General features: G+C 37.7%; 1 protein-coding gene across 1 annotated transcript; it reads left to right on the forward strand.

The window, feature by feature from the left end:
- Positions 1 to 885: 885 nt before the first annotated feature.
- Positions 886 to 15,924, forward strand: LOC109933505 (ras-related protein Rab-21). The gene is made up of 7 exons (XM_048607927.1): positions 886 to 1,020; positions 3,065 to 3,124; positions 5,693 to 5,800; positions 7,114 to 7,177; positions 13,046 to 13,100; positions 13,199 to 13,287; positions 14,174 to 15,924. The coding sequence occupies exons 1-7, from the start codon at positions 886 to 888 to the stop codon at positions 14,305 to 14,307; spliced, it is 645 nt and encodes a 214-aa protein (XP_048463884.1). The 3' UTR covers positions 14,308 to 15,924.
- The last annotated feature ends 316 nt before the right edge of the window (positions 15,925 to 16,240 follow it).

Genomic DNA, 16,240 nt, shown 5'->3' on the forward strand with positions numbered 1-16,240 from the left:
CCCTTCCTCAGAACTGAGGAAGGGTCACCAGACCCGAAACGTTAACTCTGTTTTCTCCTCCACAGATGCTGCCAGACCTGCTGAGCTTTTCCAGCAACTTTGTTCTTGTTTCTGATTTACAGCATCCGCAGTTCTTTTGGTTTTTAAGTAAAGCGAAGAAAGCACTCTGCTTCTAGACTTGGCACCCAGCAGTTGAAGACATGACTACCAGTGGTGCAGCATTTAGAAGTGAGATGTACAAGAGACTAGAATAAGAAAAAAAGCCATAGGCATTTTGGAGGATTGTGGAGCTGGAGCAGGTTACAAATAAAGGGAAGGATGAGGTGGTGAAAGGATTTGGAAGCAAGGTTGAAAATTTTAAAATGAAGACATTACTTGACTGAGAGCCAGTGTATGTTAGTGAGCTCAGGGATGAAAGGGAGCCAGGGGTTTTACCAAGTTAAGACACAGGAAGCACAATTTTGGACAACTTCAAATTAGGGTAGAATTTGGAAAACCAGCCAGAAGTGCAATTGGAATAGTGCAGTCTAGAGATAATGAAGACATGAAGTGGGTGAAATTGCACATTGTTATAGAGGTTGGGATATGTAATTTTGCTCATCACAAGACTAAGAAGTCAGAAACTCATCTTAGAATCAAACATGACACTAAGATTGCAAATAGACTGGCTTAATGTCCCACTTTTTCCATTGAAAGGAATGGAGTCAGTAACCAGGGAATGGAAAACAAAGTGGCAATTATGGCTTTAGTCTTCTCAAGATTCAATTGGAGAAAATTCTGGCCAATCTAGTATTTGCTGTCAGGTAAACACTGATGATTTAGCAACAGTGGAAAAGTTGAGTGGTGCTGCCGAGGTAGACCTGCATGTATGTGAAAACTGACAGCATGGTTTTGGATGATATCGCCAAGAAGCAATATATAGAAGAGAAACAGGATAGAGCTAAGCATAGATCCTTAGGAGACATCAGATGTAACGTAGAACCTGGAAGAGAAGTCATTGCAAGTAACTCTCTGACATTGGTTAGACAGTCAAAAAAAAGTTTTGCAGTGATAGCACTCAGCTGGGTGACAGCAGGGAGATGGTGTAGTCAAATGTCAAGGCTGCAGCAAGCTTGAGAAGGACAAAGATGGAATTTCATAAGATTAGTTGTTGTGAAATTGATAAGAGCTGTTTTGATACAATAACAGTAGTGGAAACCTGATTGGTGTGATTCAGATGTGGAGTTCTGGGAAAGGTACGTCTGGGATTGGAAAGTGACAACATGCTAAAGGACGTTTGAGAGTAAAGGAAGGTTGTCAGTGGAACAGTAATTTCCAAGGTCAAGGATTGAGTATAAAAATAGAGAAGTCTTGCTAAAACTATACAAGGAACTATTCAGAAAATAGTTCTTTTTTGAACTATTTTTTTCTGAAGAAGGGTCTAGGCCCGAAACGTCAGCCTTCCTGCTCCTCTGACGCTGCTTGGCCTGCTGTGTTCATCCAGCTCTACACCTTGTTATCTCAGATTCTCCAGCATCTGCAGTTCCTACTGTCCAAGGAACTATTTAAACCATTCCTGAAATACTGTGAACAGCTTTGGTCTCCTTTACTAAGAAACAATATACTCACATTGGAGGTAATCCAGAGAAGGTTCATTAGGTTCCTCCTGGGTATGGAGGGATTTTCTTATGATGAATGGTTGAGTTGGTTGGGTCTGTACTCATTAGAATTTGGAAGAATGAGCTGTGACCTTGTTGAAACGGGAATGTTTACCACAAAGAACCACTGAGTCTGGGTTCTTAAGTATATTTAAAGCTGAGATAAATAGCCTTTCAATCAAGAGAATCGTGAGTTGTGGGGAATAAGCAGGAATGCCAGATTAGCCATGATTGAATGGTGGAGCAGACCTGATGAGTTGTATGGACGACTTCTACATCTCTAGTCTTAAGGGTTCTTCTTGTGAGAGGTGTGAAGGCAGAAGATGTGAAGGAGTGGTGGACAACAGCTAAAATATTGAATTAAAAAAGGAAGCAAATTCCAGAGCTTACAGCCCAGACAACGGAAGAAATAGCAACCAAAGTGGAGCAATGAAAATTGGGAATGTGCAAAGGTGAGAATTTGAGTAATGCAGAAAACATCAAAACTTGATAGGCTAGCAGAAGTTGGAAGGATGAGCTTGTAGATCAATTTCAAAATAAGAATGAAAATGATAAAAATAGAGGCTTTGTATGAGGGGCATGAATAGGTGATTAGCCAAGGCCTTTTCCCCAGGGTAGGGGAGTCCAAAACTAGGGGGCACAAGTTTACGATGAGAGGGGAAAGATTTAAAAGGAACCTATGGGGCAACTTTTTCACACGTAGGAAGTGATGGAGGCTGGTATAATTACAACATTTAAACGGCGTCTGGATAGCTTTAGGAATAGGAAGGGTTTAGAGGGATATGAGCCAAATGCTGGCAAATGGGACTAGGTTAATTTAGGATATCTGGTTGGCATGGATGAGTGGACTGAAGGGTCATTTTCCATGCTGTACATCTCTATGACTCTGACTCTATGTGGGTCATTGAACAGAGCAAAGGGATTAGAATACTAAAATTAAGATTGTAATACCTTTTGGCTGAGATTAGAATTTGTTAAATTAAATGCTACCCTCCACATGCTGCAGTTGCTAATCTTGGGACTTGGCAACTGCTCCATTCTCTACTTGAGGACCAAATGTGGGTAGTTGGAAATAGTGGACCAAATAATTGAAATCTAACTTGCTTTTATGACAAATGTTCTTTGCTGATAGACATCCTTGAAAAGCGCTGCCAATACTTCAAATGGGCCCTCTTCAAGCCAACTTCATTTCTGTGCAGTGTTTTTTTTTCTCTATTGCTGACCTGTTTTGTTGTCTGTAAATTTGGGTATATGTTTATTATTATTATTGAGCTAATTGTTAAAGACTGCAAAACTTAAAACATCAGATATGCTCCACTTATTTCAAATAAACATGATTCTATTGCTTTGTTTCTTTTTTATTCTTTGTGTAATAGTTTTTGCACCAAAGATCTGCTGTTCCACAAGTTGTCTTTGTCCATTTTTAGGCATCGTTCTTGACCAAAAAACTGAATATCGGAGGCAAAAGAGTGAATATTGCAATTTGGGTAAGTATTCAGATTTGTTAAATTAATTTGGTCATAAACATTTTATGAGGTACATTGATACTGGTGTTGATGTGGTATAAGCCCTGTTTTTCACTAACGTGTAGATTGTAAAATAGTTGTTAAAACATGGACTAATCCCAGTGAAGAGGAAGTTTTTGCTCCACTTCATGTTAATGTCATATTTAGCTTTTATTCAAGTTTCAGATTGAATCTATGCTATAAATGCAAAGTCTGTATAAACAGAATTGATTCCGTAATGATGCTACAGCTGTACCATAAATTTTTTAAAAATGTTTGTAAAATTATACATGTCCTGAAAACAGTTGAATATTATGTATAAATTAATTTTCTTTACCCTTCTCACTTAAAAAAAATTAGATAATGTAATGAATTGTTTTAGTTGTGATAGTCATCCTCATTTTTGTCCTTTTTACAAGCTATTTGAAAAGTACTTCATTGTAATTATTTCCAAAATATTGCTCTAATTGAGCCTTTGTATGGTTCCATTCCCACCTAATAGAACACCATAAGCCAGTGCGTTTCCAGCAATAGCTTCTGTTTGTTTCTCCAAAGGTTTACCTTCAGAGTCCCCTAAAGATCTGCACTCGGCCTCCTCTTTCTTACATATATAGTGTGTCTTGGCAACACTATATGTAAGCCAAAGAGCTGCTTTATCATCAGCAGATGCTTTCCAGCTGTATTTTTCGACCTCTGTGGCTGTCACTGTGCTAGTGAGGCTTGATGAATTTCTTCTTCCACTAACCCAGTGTCACAAAGATGAAAGCCATCACTTTTAACTTTTAACTTTTTACTACAAACTCCGCCCCTATGAACTCCTGGTTACTGTCCAGCAAATGGTAAAGTTTAAAATCTTGATATGGTCAAGTGCGATTGAATTTCAAATTTCATCAGGCTAGTTTCCTTACATTGCATTTCTGGCCTCTTTAACTGCTCAAACTATTCATGCCTTTACCATTTACAGGTTTAACAATTATTTGTTTTCACTGACTTTCCATCCTCCACCATCCGCCAAACCCACACCTGAAGGTCTGCTGTTTCTGACCTTTCTCGTACAGACCTGCCTTCTTCTTGGGCAGTCTTTTGGGATTGAGGATGACTTGTTCTCACTCTAGTTTAGTGAGTTCTGAGGTGGCTGATGGATGATCCTCAGGCACTGCCACATGCAGGACAGGTGGTGCTTGAAGGGTTGGGGCTAATGAGTGTTTTCCTGTTTTGTACTTTATCCAATGGCTCGACATTTGTGTGCTTTTGTCAAAGTCATTTTGTGTTCAGCACCTTTCCAAATAAACACTCTGCATTTTGGTTGGTTACAAGACAGGGACATCTTTAATGAGGACATCTCTGAAAAGTGTTTCCGCTGCCCTCCCAAGTGTCTTCTGCCACAACCGTATTCAGAATAAAACAGTTGCTTTAGAAATCTGAAGTCAGATATAAGGATGACGTGTCCTGCCAAATGAAATTGGCCTTGAATGATTAGTGCCTAAGTGGTGGGTGTGCTGGCTTTGAAGATCCCATTTCCTGTCCCTGGATTTGGAGGATTTTGTGAAGGCAACACTGGCAGTATTTCTGTAGAGTTTTGAGATACCTGTTGTAGGTTTTTAAAGTGTCCAATGCATACAGTCAGGAATGGGGGTGGTGTCCCTGCTGCTTGGTACACCATATCCTTAGTCTTGGGTTTGAGATCCTGGTCCTCAACTAGTCTCTTAAACAGTTGGCTGAACTGGCATGTTAGAGGCAATGATTAACTTCATTATGTATGTCTACCCTTATCAAGAGGAGGATTCCAATATATGGAAAATGGTCCACATTTTCCTAGACATTGCTGTTGATCTTAATTGATGGGGGAAGGTGTTTGGCTGCAGGAGCTGCTTGGAGGAGGACCGTAGTTTTCTTGGTATTTTGTGAAAGACCTGTACTCATTCCCATACTCCCAAAATGTTCCAAGTTCTAACGCCTTGCAACCATCAGTGCCTTCAGTTATCTTTGTTCTCTTCATTGCAACTCTTTGTGTCTACAACTTTCTTTATTTTAAGCCTCCTTCAAATCCATTACTGAGACGTAGTCTCTTGACTTAGAATCCCTACAGTGTGGAAACACATCCTTTGGCCCAACAAGTCCACACCGACCCGCCGAAGAGCATCCCACCCAGACCCATACCCCTACCCTTTTCCCTGTAACCCACTAATTACACATCCCTGAACACTATGGGCAATTTAGTGTGGCCAATCCACCTAACCTGCACATCTTTGGACTGTGGGAGGAAACTGGAGCACCCAGCGGAAACACACGCTGACACGAGGAGAATGTGCAAACTTCGCACTGACAGTCGCCCGAGGCGAGAATTGAACCCGGGTCCCAGGCGCTGTGAGGCAGCAGTGCTAACTGCTGAGTCACCTTCTTGACTCAGCATGCATTTTTATTTGCCCCTCTGTGAAGAATTGGGACTTTTTAAGTTTAATAGTCCGATTATAAATAGAAATTGATTCCAAAGTAGTAGAACATACAACAAAAGTAATTATGAAAACAAACCTTTGTGTTCTAAACCAGGATACCGCAGGTCAGGAGAGGTTCCATGCTTTGGGTCCGATATATTACAGAGATTCTAATGGAGCCATATTAGTGTACGATATCACAGATGAAGACTCATTTCAGAAGGTGAGTTCTTAAAGAATTCGGGCATAGAGATACAATTGAACTTAAAACTGCATGGTTCCACAGTTTTCCATAATGACATAAGTATGCGGAAGAGAAATGGAAAGGCCTAACTTCCATTTAAGTTTTGTGAAATTTTGTAGTCCTTATACAAATTGGCTCATGCAGTAATAAGTGGGGGGAAAAAGAAAATATTATTTCTGATCACTTGGTCTGTAGAGTCATAAAGCACAGAAACAGACCTTTCTGTTCAACTTGTCCATGCCAACCAGATATCGTAAACTGATCCAGCACAATTTGGCCCATATCCTTCTCAACCCTTCCTATTCATGTACCTATCTAGATGCCTTTAAATGACATAATTGTACCTGCCTCCATCACATCCTCTGGCAGCTTGCTCCTTATGCCCACCACCCTCTATGTGAAAAAGTTACCCCTCAGATGCCTTTAAAATCTTACCCCTCTCACCTAAACCTATGCTCACGTTATAACACTCTTCTTGCACAATTCAGTGAATCATTGGTATCTAGATCAAGCTTTTTTGTTATCCCTTTTTCCTATGATTGTATTCATCCTGAAAATAGACAAAAATCCAGAAATCAATTTGGCTAATTGAATTTTTCTATAAAGTATCTTGAAGATTTAGGTTTCCTAAACCCTTTCCGTTGATCTGTGAAGATTTGTGAGAGAAATGATAGGGCGATACTTGGCATACAAATTAAATACTCCATGAAGAAAACTTCAGAACAGTGAGTCTCTTCCTCATACTAATATTGCCCTGAAACTGTCTGTAATTTATTTATAGGAATCATGGAAAAGGAATAAACTGTATTCATTTAACACCTTTCACGACTTCCAGATGTTCTTGAGTGCTTTATTTTTTTGAAGTATTGTAATTTATGAAATTGAACAGTCAATTTATACATTGGCAACTTCTCAAACAGCAATATGGTAACCAGAGTTGAAGAGGGGGCTGATATTCATTGAGAGTGAACAACTGTCCAGGACATTGAAATAATCCCTTGCTGTTCATCAAAATAGTACAGAGGAATTTCCTATGCCCAACTAAGAGGACAGGTGAGGACGTAGCTTAATGTCTAATCCAAAAGATGATAGCTGTAACAGTGTAGCACTTCCTCAGTGCTGCATTGAGCTTTAGACTGGAGTTTTGTTAAAATTCTGGGGTGGAACTTAATCTTCAAATTTGGAAAGCGTGCCATAGCTGACACTTGGATTTTTTTTTTAAAATGCATAGTGAAATTGTGAGTGAATGTTAAACTATATGTTAATATTTACAAAATCTAATGCTTTTTTAGGTGAAGAATTGGGTGAAAGAATTGCGGAAAATGTTAGGAAATGATATTTCTTTATGTATTGTAGGTAAGTATTCATCTCGTTGTCAGCAAATAAATGATTTTTATTGTTTTTAAGTAATTTTCTGAGTTGAATAACGTTGTTTCAGAATTTAGTATCGTTCTAAAGTAACAACGTGAATATTAGCTTGGAAGCATATTACATGCCATGGGATAGAGCAGAGATAGTTGTGCTGATTGGAGATCAGGAAACGTTATAGGTTTCCTGGATGTTGAATTCTTTCTCTGTAAGTTTCCCACCCACAACCAACCTGATAGTCTGTTTGATGGAAAGCCTATACCACAAGACTGCAGCTAATGTGCTCTGGTAGGTGGAGGGGTGAAGAAAAATGGTGTAGGAGATATAACTGAGGGGAGGATTCATAGTGATTGGAGAGGAAGTGGTGTGGGACTGAAGAATCATGAAGGTGGAGGAGGGTTGTTTGGGAATATGTGAGGTAAGATTATTCTGGAGCATTTAAGTTAAGAAATGGTTAAAGATTCTGTTTTATGTCAGCGAAATATTTTTCCCCGAACATTTAGAAACATCCTGTATTTTAAAAGTCGGTATGGAAGATTTCTTACATGTGATATTTTTAGTGAAATTTGAAATAATTTTTACAGCTGTGTTTATGAACTTGCTAAGTGTACTATAGAGAAAACATATTTCCCTTCTATAAAATGCCTTAAATTTATTAGCCCATTCTAAGTCAGGATGTTGTGTGGCTTGGAAGAGAACTTGCAGTTGTGGCATGTCTATGAATCTGTTGCATTTATCTTCCTAGGTAGTAGAGGTCACAGGTTTAGAAATTGCTATCAGGAGAGCCATGGTGCATTACTGCAATTCATCTGGTAAACAGTGTGCACTCTTACTGCCACTGTGCGTTAGTGATGAAGGGAATGATTGTTGAAGGTGGCAGTTATGGCAGAGTCAAGCAGATTGCCTTGTACTGATTAGTATCAAGCATCATGTGTTTTTGGACCTGCATGCATCTAGGCAAATGGAGAGTATTCTTTCTCGCTCCTGACTTCTGCCATATAGATGGTGAACAGGGACTGGGGAGACAGGAGTTGAGTAACTTGCTGCAAAATCTGTAGCCTGTGATTTGCATGTGTAACCACATTATTTATGTAGTTGGTCCAAGTCAATTTCTGGTCTATGGTAATTTCCCAGGACGTTGATCATGGGGTGTTCAGTGATGGTAATGCCATTGGACATCAAGGGGTTATGTTCGTGCTGCTAGAGATGTCATATCCTGCAGTTGAGTGACATGAATATTACTTGCCACTATTAGCCCAGGCTTGAATGTTGTCTCAGTCTTGCTGCAGATGTATGTAGACTATTTAAGTCTCAGGTGTTGTGAATAGTGCTGAGCATTGCGCAATCATTAGCAAACGTTCCCACTTCTGACCTTAGAATGCAGTGAAGGTCGTTGAAGTAGCTGAAGATTGTTGGGCTCAGGACACTTTCCTGTAGAACTCCTCTAGTGATGTCCTGGGGCTGAGACAATTGACCTTCAAAAACCATAACAATCGTCCTTTGTACTAAGTATGAATCCAATCTGTGGAGTTTCTCACTGATTCCCATTTACTCTAGTTTTAATAGTGCTCCTTGATGGCATACTTGGTCTAATGCTGCTTTGATGTCAAATTATGTCATCCTCATTTCATCTCTAGCATTCAGGTCTTCTGTTCATGTTTGGAGTGGGGCTGTAATGAGGTCAGGAGTGAAGTGGCCCTGGCACAACCTAAACTGAGCATCAATGAGCAGGTGACTCTTTGAAAGTACGCTTGATTGAACTGTAATAAGTCCTTCCATCACTTTGCTCAAGAGTAGACTGATAGGGTGGTAATTGGCAAGGTTGTATTTGACCTTTTTGTGCACAGGACATAGCTGGGCAACATTCCACATTGTCAGATGACAGTATAGCTGTACTGGAACAATTTGGCCATGAGTGCAGCAAGTTCAGGAGTACAATTCTTCAGTACTGTTGTTGGAGGATGCTGAGATGGGTCATCCACTCAGCGCTTCTGATGAAAGATGCATGCAGATACTTCAGACCTATCTTTTGCAATGAAATGCTGGGTTCCCCATCATTGAGGATAGGATTATTTGTGGAATCTCCAACTCTTGCCAGTTAATTACAATTTGTGACCAAACGTGGCAGCACTGCAGAGCTTAGATCTGATCTGTTATATGTGGGATCTCTTAGCCCTCTCTATTGTATGCAAATAATCCTTGTATTGTAGTTTCACCAGGTTGACACCCAATTTTGAGGTATGACTGATGTTGCTCCTGCATGCTTTCCTGCACTCTTCTTGAATTAGGCTTGATTTCAGTCTTGCTAGTGGTGGTGGAATGGGGAATACATCAAGTCATGAAGTTGTAGATTGTGGTTGAATACAGTACTCCTGCTGATAGCCACCAGTGCCTTATGGTAGCCCTGTTTTGAGTTGGTGGATCTGTTTGAAAACTGTCCAAATTAGCAGGTTGATAATGTCACTCAGAATGATAAAGGATATTCTCAATGTGAGGGGATAGGACTTTGCAAGGACTGTTCAGTGTTTACTCCTACCACTAATATTGTGGAAAGATGTGTCTGTGACAGATTGAGGATGCATGTTGCAGCTGTACAGGATATTATTAAGGCCACTTTTAGAATACTGTGTTCAATTCTGGTCTCCCTGCTGTAGGAAAGATGTTGTTAAATTTGAAAGGGTTCAGAAAAGATTGACAAGGACGTTGCTGGGTTTGGAGGGTTTGAACTAATGGGAGAGGCTAATAGGCTGGGCATTTTACCCTGGAGAGTCGGAGGCTTTGAGGATTGATCTTGTAGAGGTTTATAAAATCATGAGGGGCATGGATAGGGTGAATAGCCAAGGTCGTTTGTTTTTCCAGGGTAGGGGAGCCCAAAATTAGAGGGCATACGTATAAGGTGAAAGGGGAAACATTTAAAATGGACCGAAGGGGAAATGTTTTCACAGAGGGTGGTGTGTGTTTGGAATAAGCTGCAAGAGATGGTGGTGAAGGTGGGTACAATGTCAACATTTAAAAGGCACTGGATGGATACATGAATGGGAAGGGTTTAGAAGGATATGGGCCAAATGCTGACAAATGAGACCAGATCAGTTTAGGATATCTGGTCGGCCCGGAGGAGTTAGACCGAAGGGTCAGTTTCTGTGCTGTACAACTCTTGACTCTATGTAGATTTTTCAGCACCATTGGTTTAGTGATCTTTTCAAAACAAAAAGACAAAAAAGCCAAGCTTGATATTCATGCTACATAAAATTGAATTTTTTTTTTGATCACCCAGGTAACACCTGCAGAAGTATTAATAATTTGGTAACTAGCTGTAGTCAATGAAAAACTCTCCAGTGTAGAGGTAGTTCATTTATAAAGCTTGAGGGGCACCTCTCCACTTTAGTTGTGTGGGAAGACGAGGAGACAGACCTTCAAACAAAATGCTAGTTACATGAAACAAAAGTGCCTCTTTCTCAATTTAGTGCAATTTTGAGCTGAAAATTGTTATCCATTATTATTAATATGTCTGAAACTTGGTTGGATAATGGTAATGAGTTCAAATTGGAATTCAGTGGTTTAAAGGTTATTTATGGTTAGGACATCTTTCTGTGATGCCTTTATTTTCAAGAAAAGGTGAGTAAACTAGTGAAAATGTTCTTTTCAAACTTCCTTAATTCTTGAGATTAATATTTTAATATACTTTAAGAGTTGTAGTCTTACTTATAAAATCAAATGTCAACAGTAAATCAAATCCGAAGAATGGCAAGGTCAGAATTTAGTTATTTTTACTTGGGTTGGAGATTAGGTTACTGTCTAATACTGTAATGATTTTCTATTTAATCCAAGGGAAACAGTTCTGGCCTTATTTTTCCAGTAATTTGTCACAGTTATTATAAATTAAGTTCCCAAAACAATGTTTACTGTTCATGAGTTCCATCTTTTCAATGCGTGTCACTAATGTCCAAGTGTTAGAATTCCAATATGATCATGAGATTTGTATTTTGCAAAGGGCCAGAAACAAAAACTCAGTTTATGAATTTCAACTTAGTCACAAGATTGTGATCAGCCATTTGACGACATGTCCTCAGTGAGTTTGTTTCTCATTTCAGCCAAAACCTATTTGAAACTGTAATGTAATATGGAGTGATTTAAGGTAACTGTCTCAGACATAAAGTATAATAAAGTAATATTCTGTGTATTTATAAAGATATCTATAAATATATTGCAGTTGTCTTCAGTCAAGTTGTTTGTTGACCTCACCAAGCCTGAGTCCAAATAACAAATAATTCTTTAAATTTCTCATTAGCTTAAATAAATAAATCAAAACATCCAGTTTGGAAAATGATACCATGGAATAACTTCAGTGGTCAAGTGATTTCACATATTTGTGATTTAAAATGAAAGTATCAGCCTGTTGCAATGATTTAGCTTGTTGGATGTATCGTTGAAGAGTAAGATGGCAGTTTAAAATTCAGTTATGCTGCTAATGCAAACCTAAAGCTTGTAGTTTTGCTTGTAAGGGACATTGTCTTGGACGGGAAGTTTGCATTGCTGCTTTGTTGTGTTTTATCTTGGTGAGATAGAAAATATTCACTAGAAGTTGCTAAGAGAAAAATTGATATTCTAAAAGTTAACTGTTTTGATGGGATGATATTTCTTATGGTAGAGGAGGTGACAAGAAGACATCTTCTTAAATTCAAGAAGCCATCTTTTTAAATTGTTGCAAAAGAGTAAGAAAGGAGGTTCGCAGAAATCTCTTCACATAGAGGACTGTTAGAATGCTGGGTGCTTTGTCACAGGTAATGTTTGAAGTAGAAACCACTGCACTAATGCATCTTTTAACAAAAAAAAGTGGAGAAATATTTGAAGTAGAACATAATATTGGGTTCTTGGGGATTAGAGAAAGGCAGTGGGCTTAGTTTTCACTGTTCTCAGAAACAGCCAGCACAAAACTTGATGGGCCAATGTAAACCTACATCATCTCAATCAGGAGCATGTATAGGCTGTTCTTCCCTTTGAGCCTGCCCCACCATTCATTCTGATCATGACTGATCTTCTACTTCAACTTCATATTCTTAGATTATCCCCAAATCTTTTAATACCCAAAAATCTAATGATCTCAATTTTGAATATACTGTATGACTGAGCATCCACTGCTCTCTGCTTAGAGAATTCCAAATATTCACAACCCTTGAAATAATGAAGTTTCTCTTCATTGCAGTACTAAATGGTCCCACTCTTTTTCTGACACTGTCACACCTGGGTTTAGACACCTAAATCAAGAGGTACTGTCTCTCAGCACCTGCCTTAAAACGCGTGTGTGTTTTAATTGACTGCTATAAAAGACATGTAGATAGCACCTATCACAACCACCAGCTGTCCCCTGGTATGTTATGATTAATAAGTTACTTTTGAACTGTAGTCATTGCTATAATGTCGGAAATGCCCTGAAAAAAAACTTAGATACTGACCAGAGAATGCATTTTTTTTTTGTTGATTTAGGGATCTTTAAAATTTCATGTAACTGGTCTAACCATAAACCAAAATAGTTGGAAACCACAGATTGCTTTAGGATTTTGAATTTCCAAAATTTTTGTATGTACTGTATTATTTCCAGAGCTTGGATATGTAAGAATGTGTGATTTTAATTAATGTTCAGACACTACACCCATATATATTTGGTTTAATGGGGAAGTTTTTGGTTTTCAGTTAAAAAAAATTGAAGGAATGGTCGAAATCGCAGAACCTTAGGATTTAATCCTGATTTGAAAGTCATTGGCCATGATGATAAAGATTAGTGGGCTCTTTATGTATTCTAACCAGTTTGAAGGCCTTGTACCTCCGATTCTAATGTTTTTGTGCTCTCTTCATCAGGTAATAAATTAGACCTTGAAAAGGATCGTCATGTATCTGTTGAAGAAGCAGAGGTGTAAGTACACAAAAATTCTGTTTTTCTCTCATGACAATAATCAAATTGCAAAATCATCCTTAATTTAAATGTGTTGATATTAACTGATATTTGTACAGGTACGCTGAATCAGTTGGAGCAAAACACTTCCATACGTCGGCTAAGTTGAACAAGGGAATTGAAGAACTATTTCTTGACCTTTGTAAAAGTGGGTGAAATTTTGCCTCTTACTTGTAACATGTAGTGGATGTTAAGTATTTGGTTAAAAGTATTAAAATTCTATTTAACTGTTAGAAGTAATAAAGGACTCAACATTTCACATGTATCATCAGTGATTCAAAATCTGTTACAAAATGGAAAAAGATGTTCTTCTTGGAAGCAGTTCAATTTAATTGCATGTACAGAAATATAACGAGTTATTTTCCTAATTTCATGTTAGTTTAGCATGTCTAATTAGATATACAGAAATGTTGAATGACTGCAACTAGTTTTAAACATGGCAACAATTTTTTGACACATCCCCTTAGCCATTTTGACAGTTTGTTTCCATTAAATGTTTTCAGTCTGTTAACTTCACAATTCAATCTATTTAGTCCTATTACCTCTTTTAAGATGTGTTTTCTTCATATCCAGTACCCTTTCATATGAATTCTACTTCAATCAATTTCTGCTGTATCATTACTCTGCAAAAAAGACATTCTCCTAACCTCTTTCATGCCTGGACCAATTAGTTGATGTGCCTGGTTAGAAGTTAAACAAACACTTGGTAGTTCACTGTTCCTTGATGCATTCTGTATGGCAATGTCTTTACTAATTGGTGTCAATTACCAAGTAATCTGCACCCTCTCCTCTTGAAGGTTAATTATTATTCCCTTTGAGATTTGGTATTTTTATGTTTCTATCCTGATGAGTGCAAGACGTAAGGTTTTGATAGCAATACTCAGTCTCTTCTGTACCTTCTCCATAGCTTTCACGAGAATTCTAAATCAAGGTGCAAGAAGTGTACGTTACTTAGCCTTTTTTTAAATATAGGCTCAATGTTATCCCTCCACTTTTTTTAAACTAAATAAGTTTTATTTTTGACCTGTTTTCAGGAATGATAGAAACAGCTCAAGCCGAAGAAAGGGCAAAAGGTAATGGCAATGGCCAATCTGCAAACACAAGAAGAGGTGTACAGATAGTTGATGATGAACCCCAACAACAGAGCAGTGGAGGATGCTGTTCTTAACCAACCAAAACTGTTGAGCTTTGTTTTTGACATGGAGACTGCCATGCATCGCATCACATTTCTTATCAGCCGAATGTTGTGTGTTAAGATAAAACTCACCTTTAAAGGACTAAAAGTGCTAAACAAAGTGGAATGTGTGACCAGAAGGTTTTGCTTTTCCTTTTTTTTTACACTTGTCTGAACAGAAATGATCAATGGCCTTTGTCATGAACCTTATATAGAATTGTCTTTTTTTAAATTGAAAAGCTGTATAATTTGCATGAAGCATTTTAGCGTGTAGAAGCTCCAGTTGTATTGTCCTTTTAAAATCAAATCTCTATTATTTAATAACTTATGTACATGTTGAATAGTACACATTTGACTATTTTTGAACATTACTAAATGTGAAAATTCAGTCAATTATTTTCTAGTTTGAGCAGGGTTTTGCACAAGACTCTCCCTATTATGAGTTTATTCATCTATTTCTTAATATGGTGAAAATATGCATAGAAATGTCATATTAAATATTTTATCCACTTTATAGGGCGTGTACATCTTATAAACTTTAGTTTTTCCAAGAGCCAGTGTGAATGAGGGTTGAAAGCATTTAAATAATGGCCCGGCTTTTGCTGTAACAAATGTTCTAATGGCATCGACTGTTGAGTAGACTTATTCCTCAATGTTTAGATTTTCCGTTTTGAAGGGCAAATTGCTGGAATTTGTAGTTGATAATGCTGTGGATGAGGGAAACATGGCACCTGGGGCTCAAGTGAGCAAGACCAGCAACTGTGTCTCCTTAATTTATGAGGCTGAAGGATTGAGGAGTAAAAAAGGAACAATGGAAAAAGAAGTGTAAATTACTGGATGAATTTGATGTCAATTAAATGGAGCAAAAAATATTGGATTTAGAGAGAAGCGAAACCAAGGAAAAATACATTTTTAAAAAATAAAATTTTATATTTTTAAGACCTTCAATTAGTACCTAAAACAATACAATTCCACACCTAAGTGTTAATTTTCAATGCTGGGATCTTGGATGGCAATTTTTGACTGTTATTAGATATTTTAAGAGATACTTGCATTTGTAATAACAATAATTAACTTCATGACAAGTTTTAGTTTGCATCCACTGTGCAAATAAGCACATTCATTGCATCTCAATTATGAAACACTTTCATGAAACTAACTTGGACAGCAATTTTAAGATATTGACATTGACTATGCATATGCTTCTCAACTGAATTTGCTGTCTGATCTATGTGCTTAAATAATGAGGAGAACTATTTAGTCTGTTACTTTGACAGTAAAATCTGGGCCATTGTTTCTGTTAAAGTACATTTATCTCAACAAAATTTGAAATAAAGGGGCAAAATTGGTCTTTCGTAGTGTGAAAAGAGTGATAACGAAACCACCCCGAGACCATTTCCCTACCAACATTTTGGAACTGAAGTAGGCCTTGCAAATTGACAACAAAGGTCTGAGGAAAAGTACAATTTATTGATTTTTTTTTTTGTGCGCAGTGTATGTGAGGAGGAATGTAATTTTTTTTGGATTATGGTTTAAAAGTGCAATGCAAAATTTCTTACCTGTAAATCTAAATCAATGTAATAAATGCACTAAAGAGCCATTTGTGTTAAAGCACTGCTGGGTGTTTCCTTAATTTGGCTTCCTTTCTCATAAATATATCATATTAAGGAACTGTAATGTATTTTAACCTGTTTTGAACACGTGGATGTTAACATGGTAAGTGCAATGGCTATAATGTAAGTGTTGATCTTTATGACCAGTGCTAAAATCAATTATAGTGAAGTTGAGCATTTTACTACTAAATCTCTTGTGAACTTTTTTTTATCATTTTTTTCTTTAGGTAGATATGTTTAGAACCTGTGAAACCATTTAATTGCTTCAAACCAACCATAGAAGGATCAAGTTTAATGAAAAAAAAACTTGACAC

This window comes from Rhincodon typus, chromosome 18 (genome assembly GCF_021869965.1).
Source record: "Rhincodon typus isolate 14 chromosome 18, sRhiTyp1.1, whole genome shotgun sequence".
In the NCBI taxonomy this organism is placed as follows: domain Eukaryota; kingdom Metazoa; phylum Chordata; class Chondrichthyes; order Orectolobiformes; family Rhincodontidae; genus Rhincodon; species Rhincodon typus.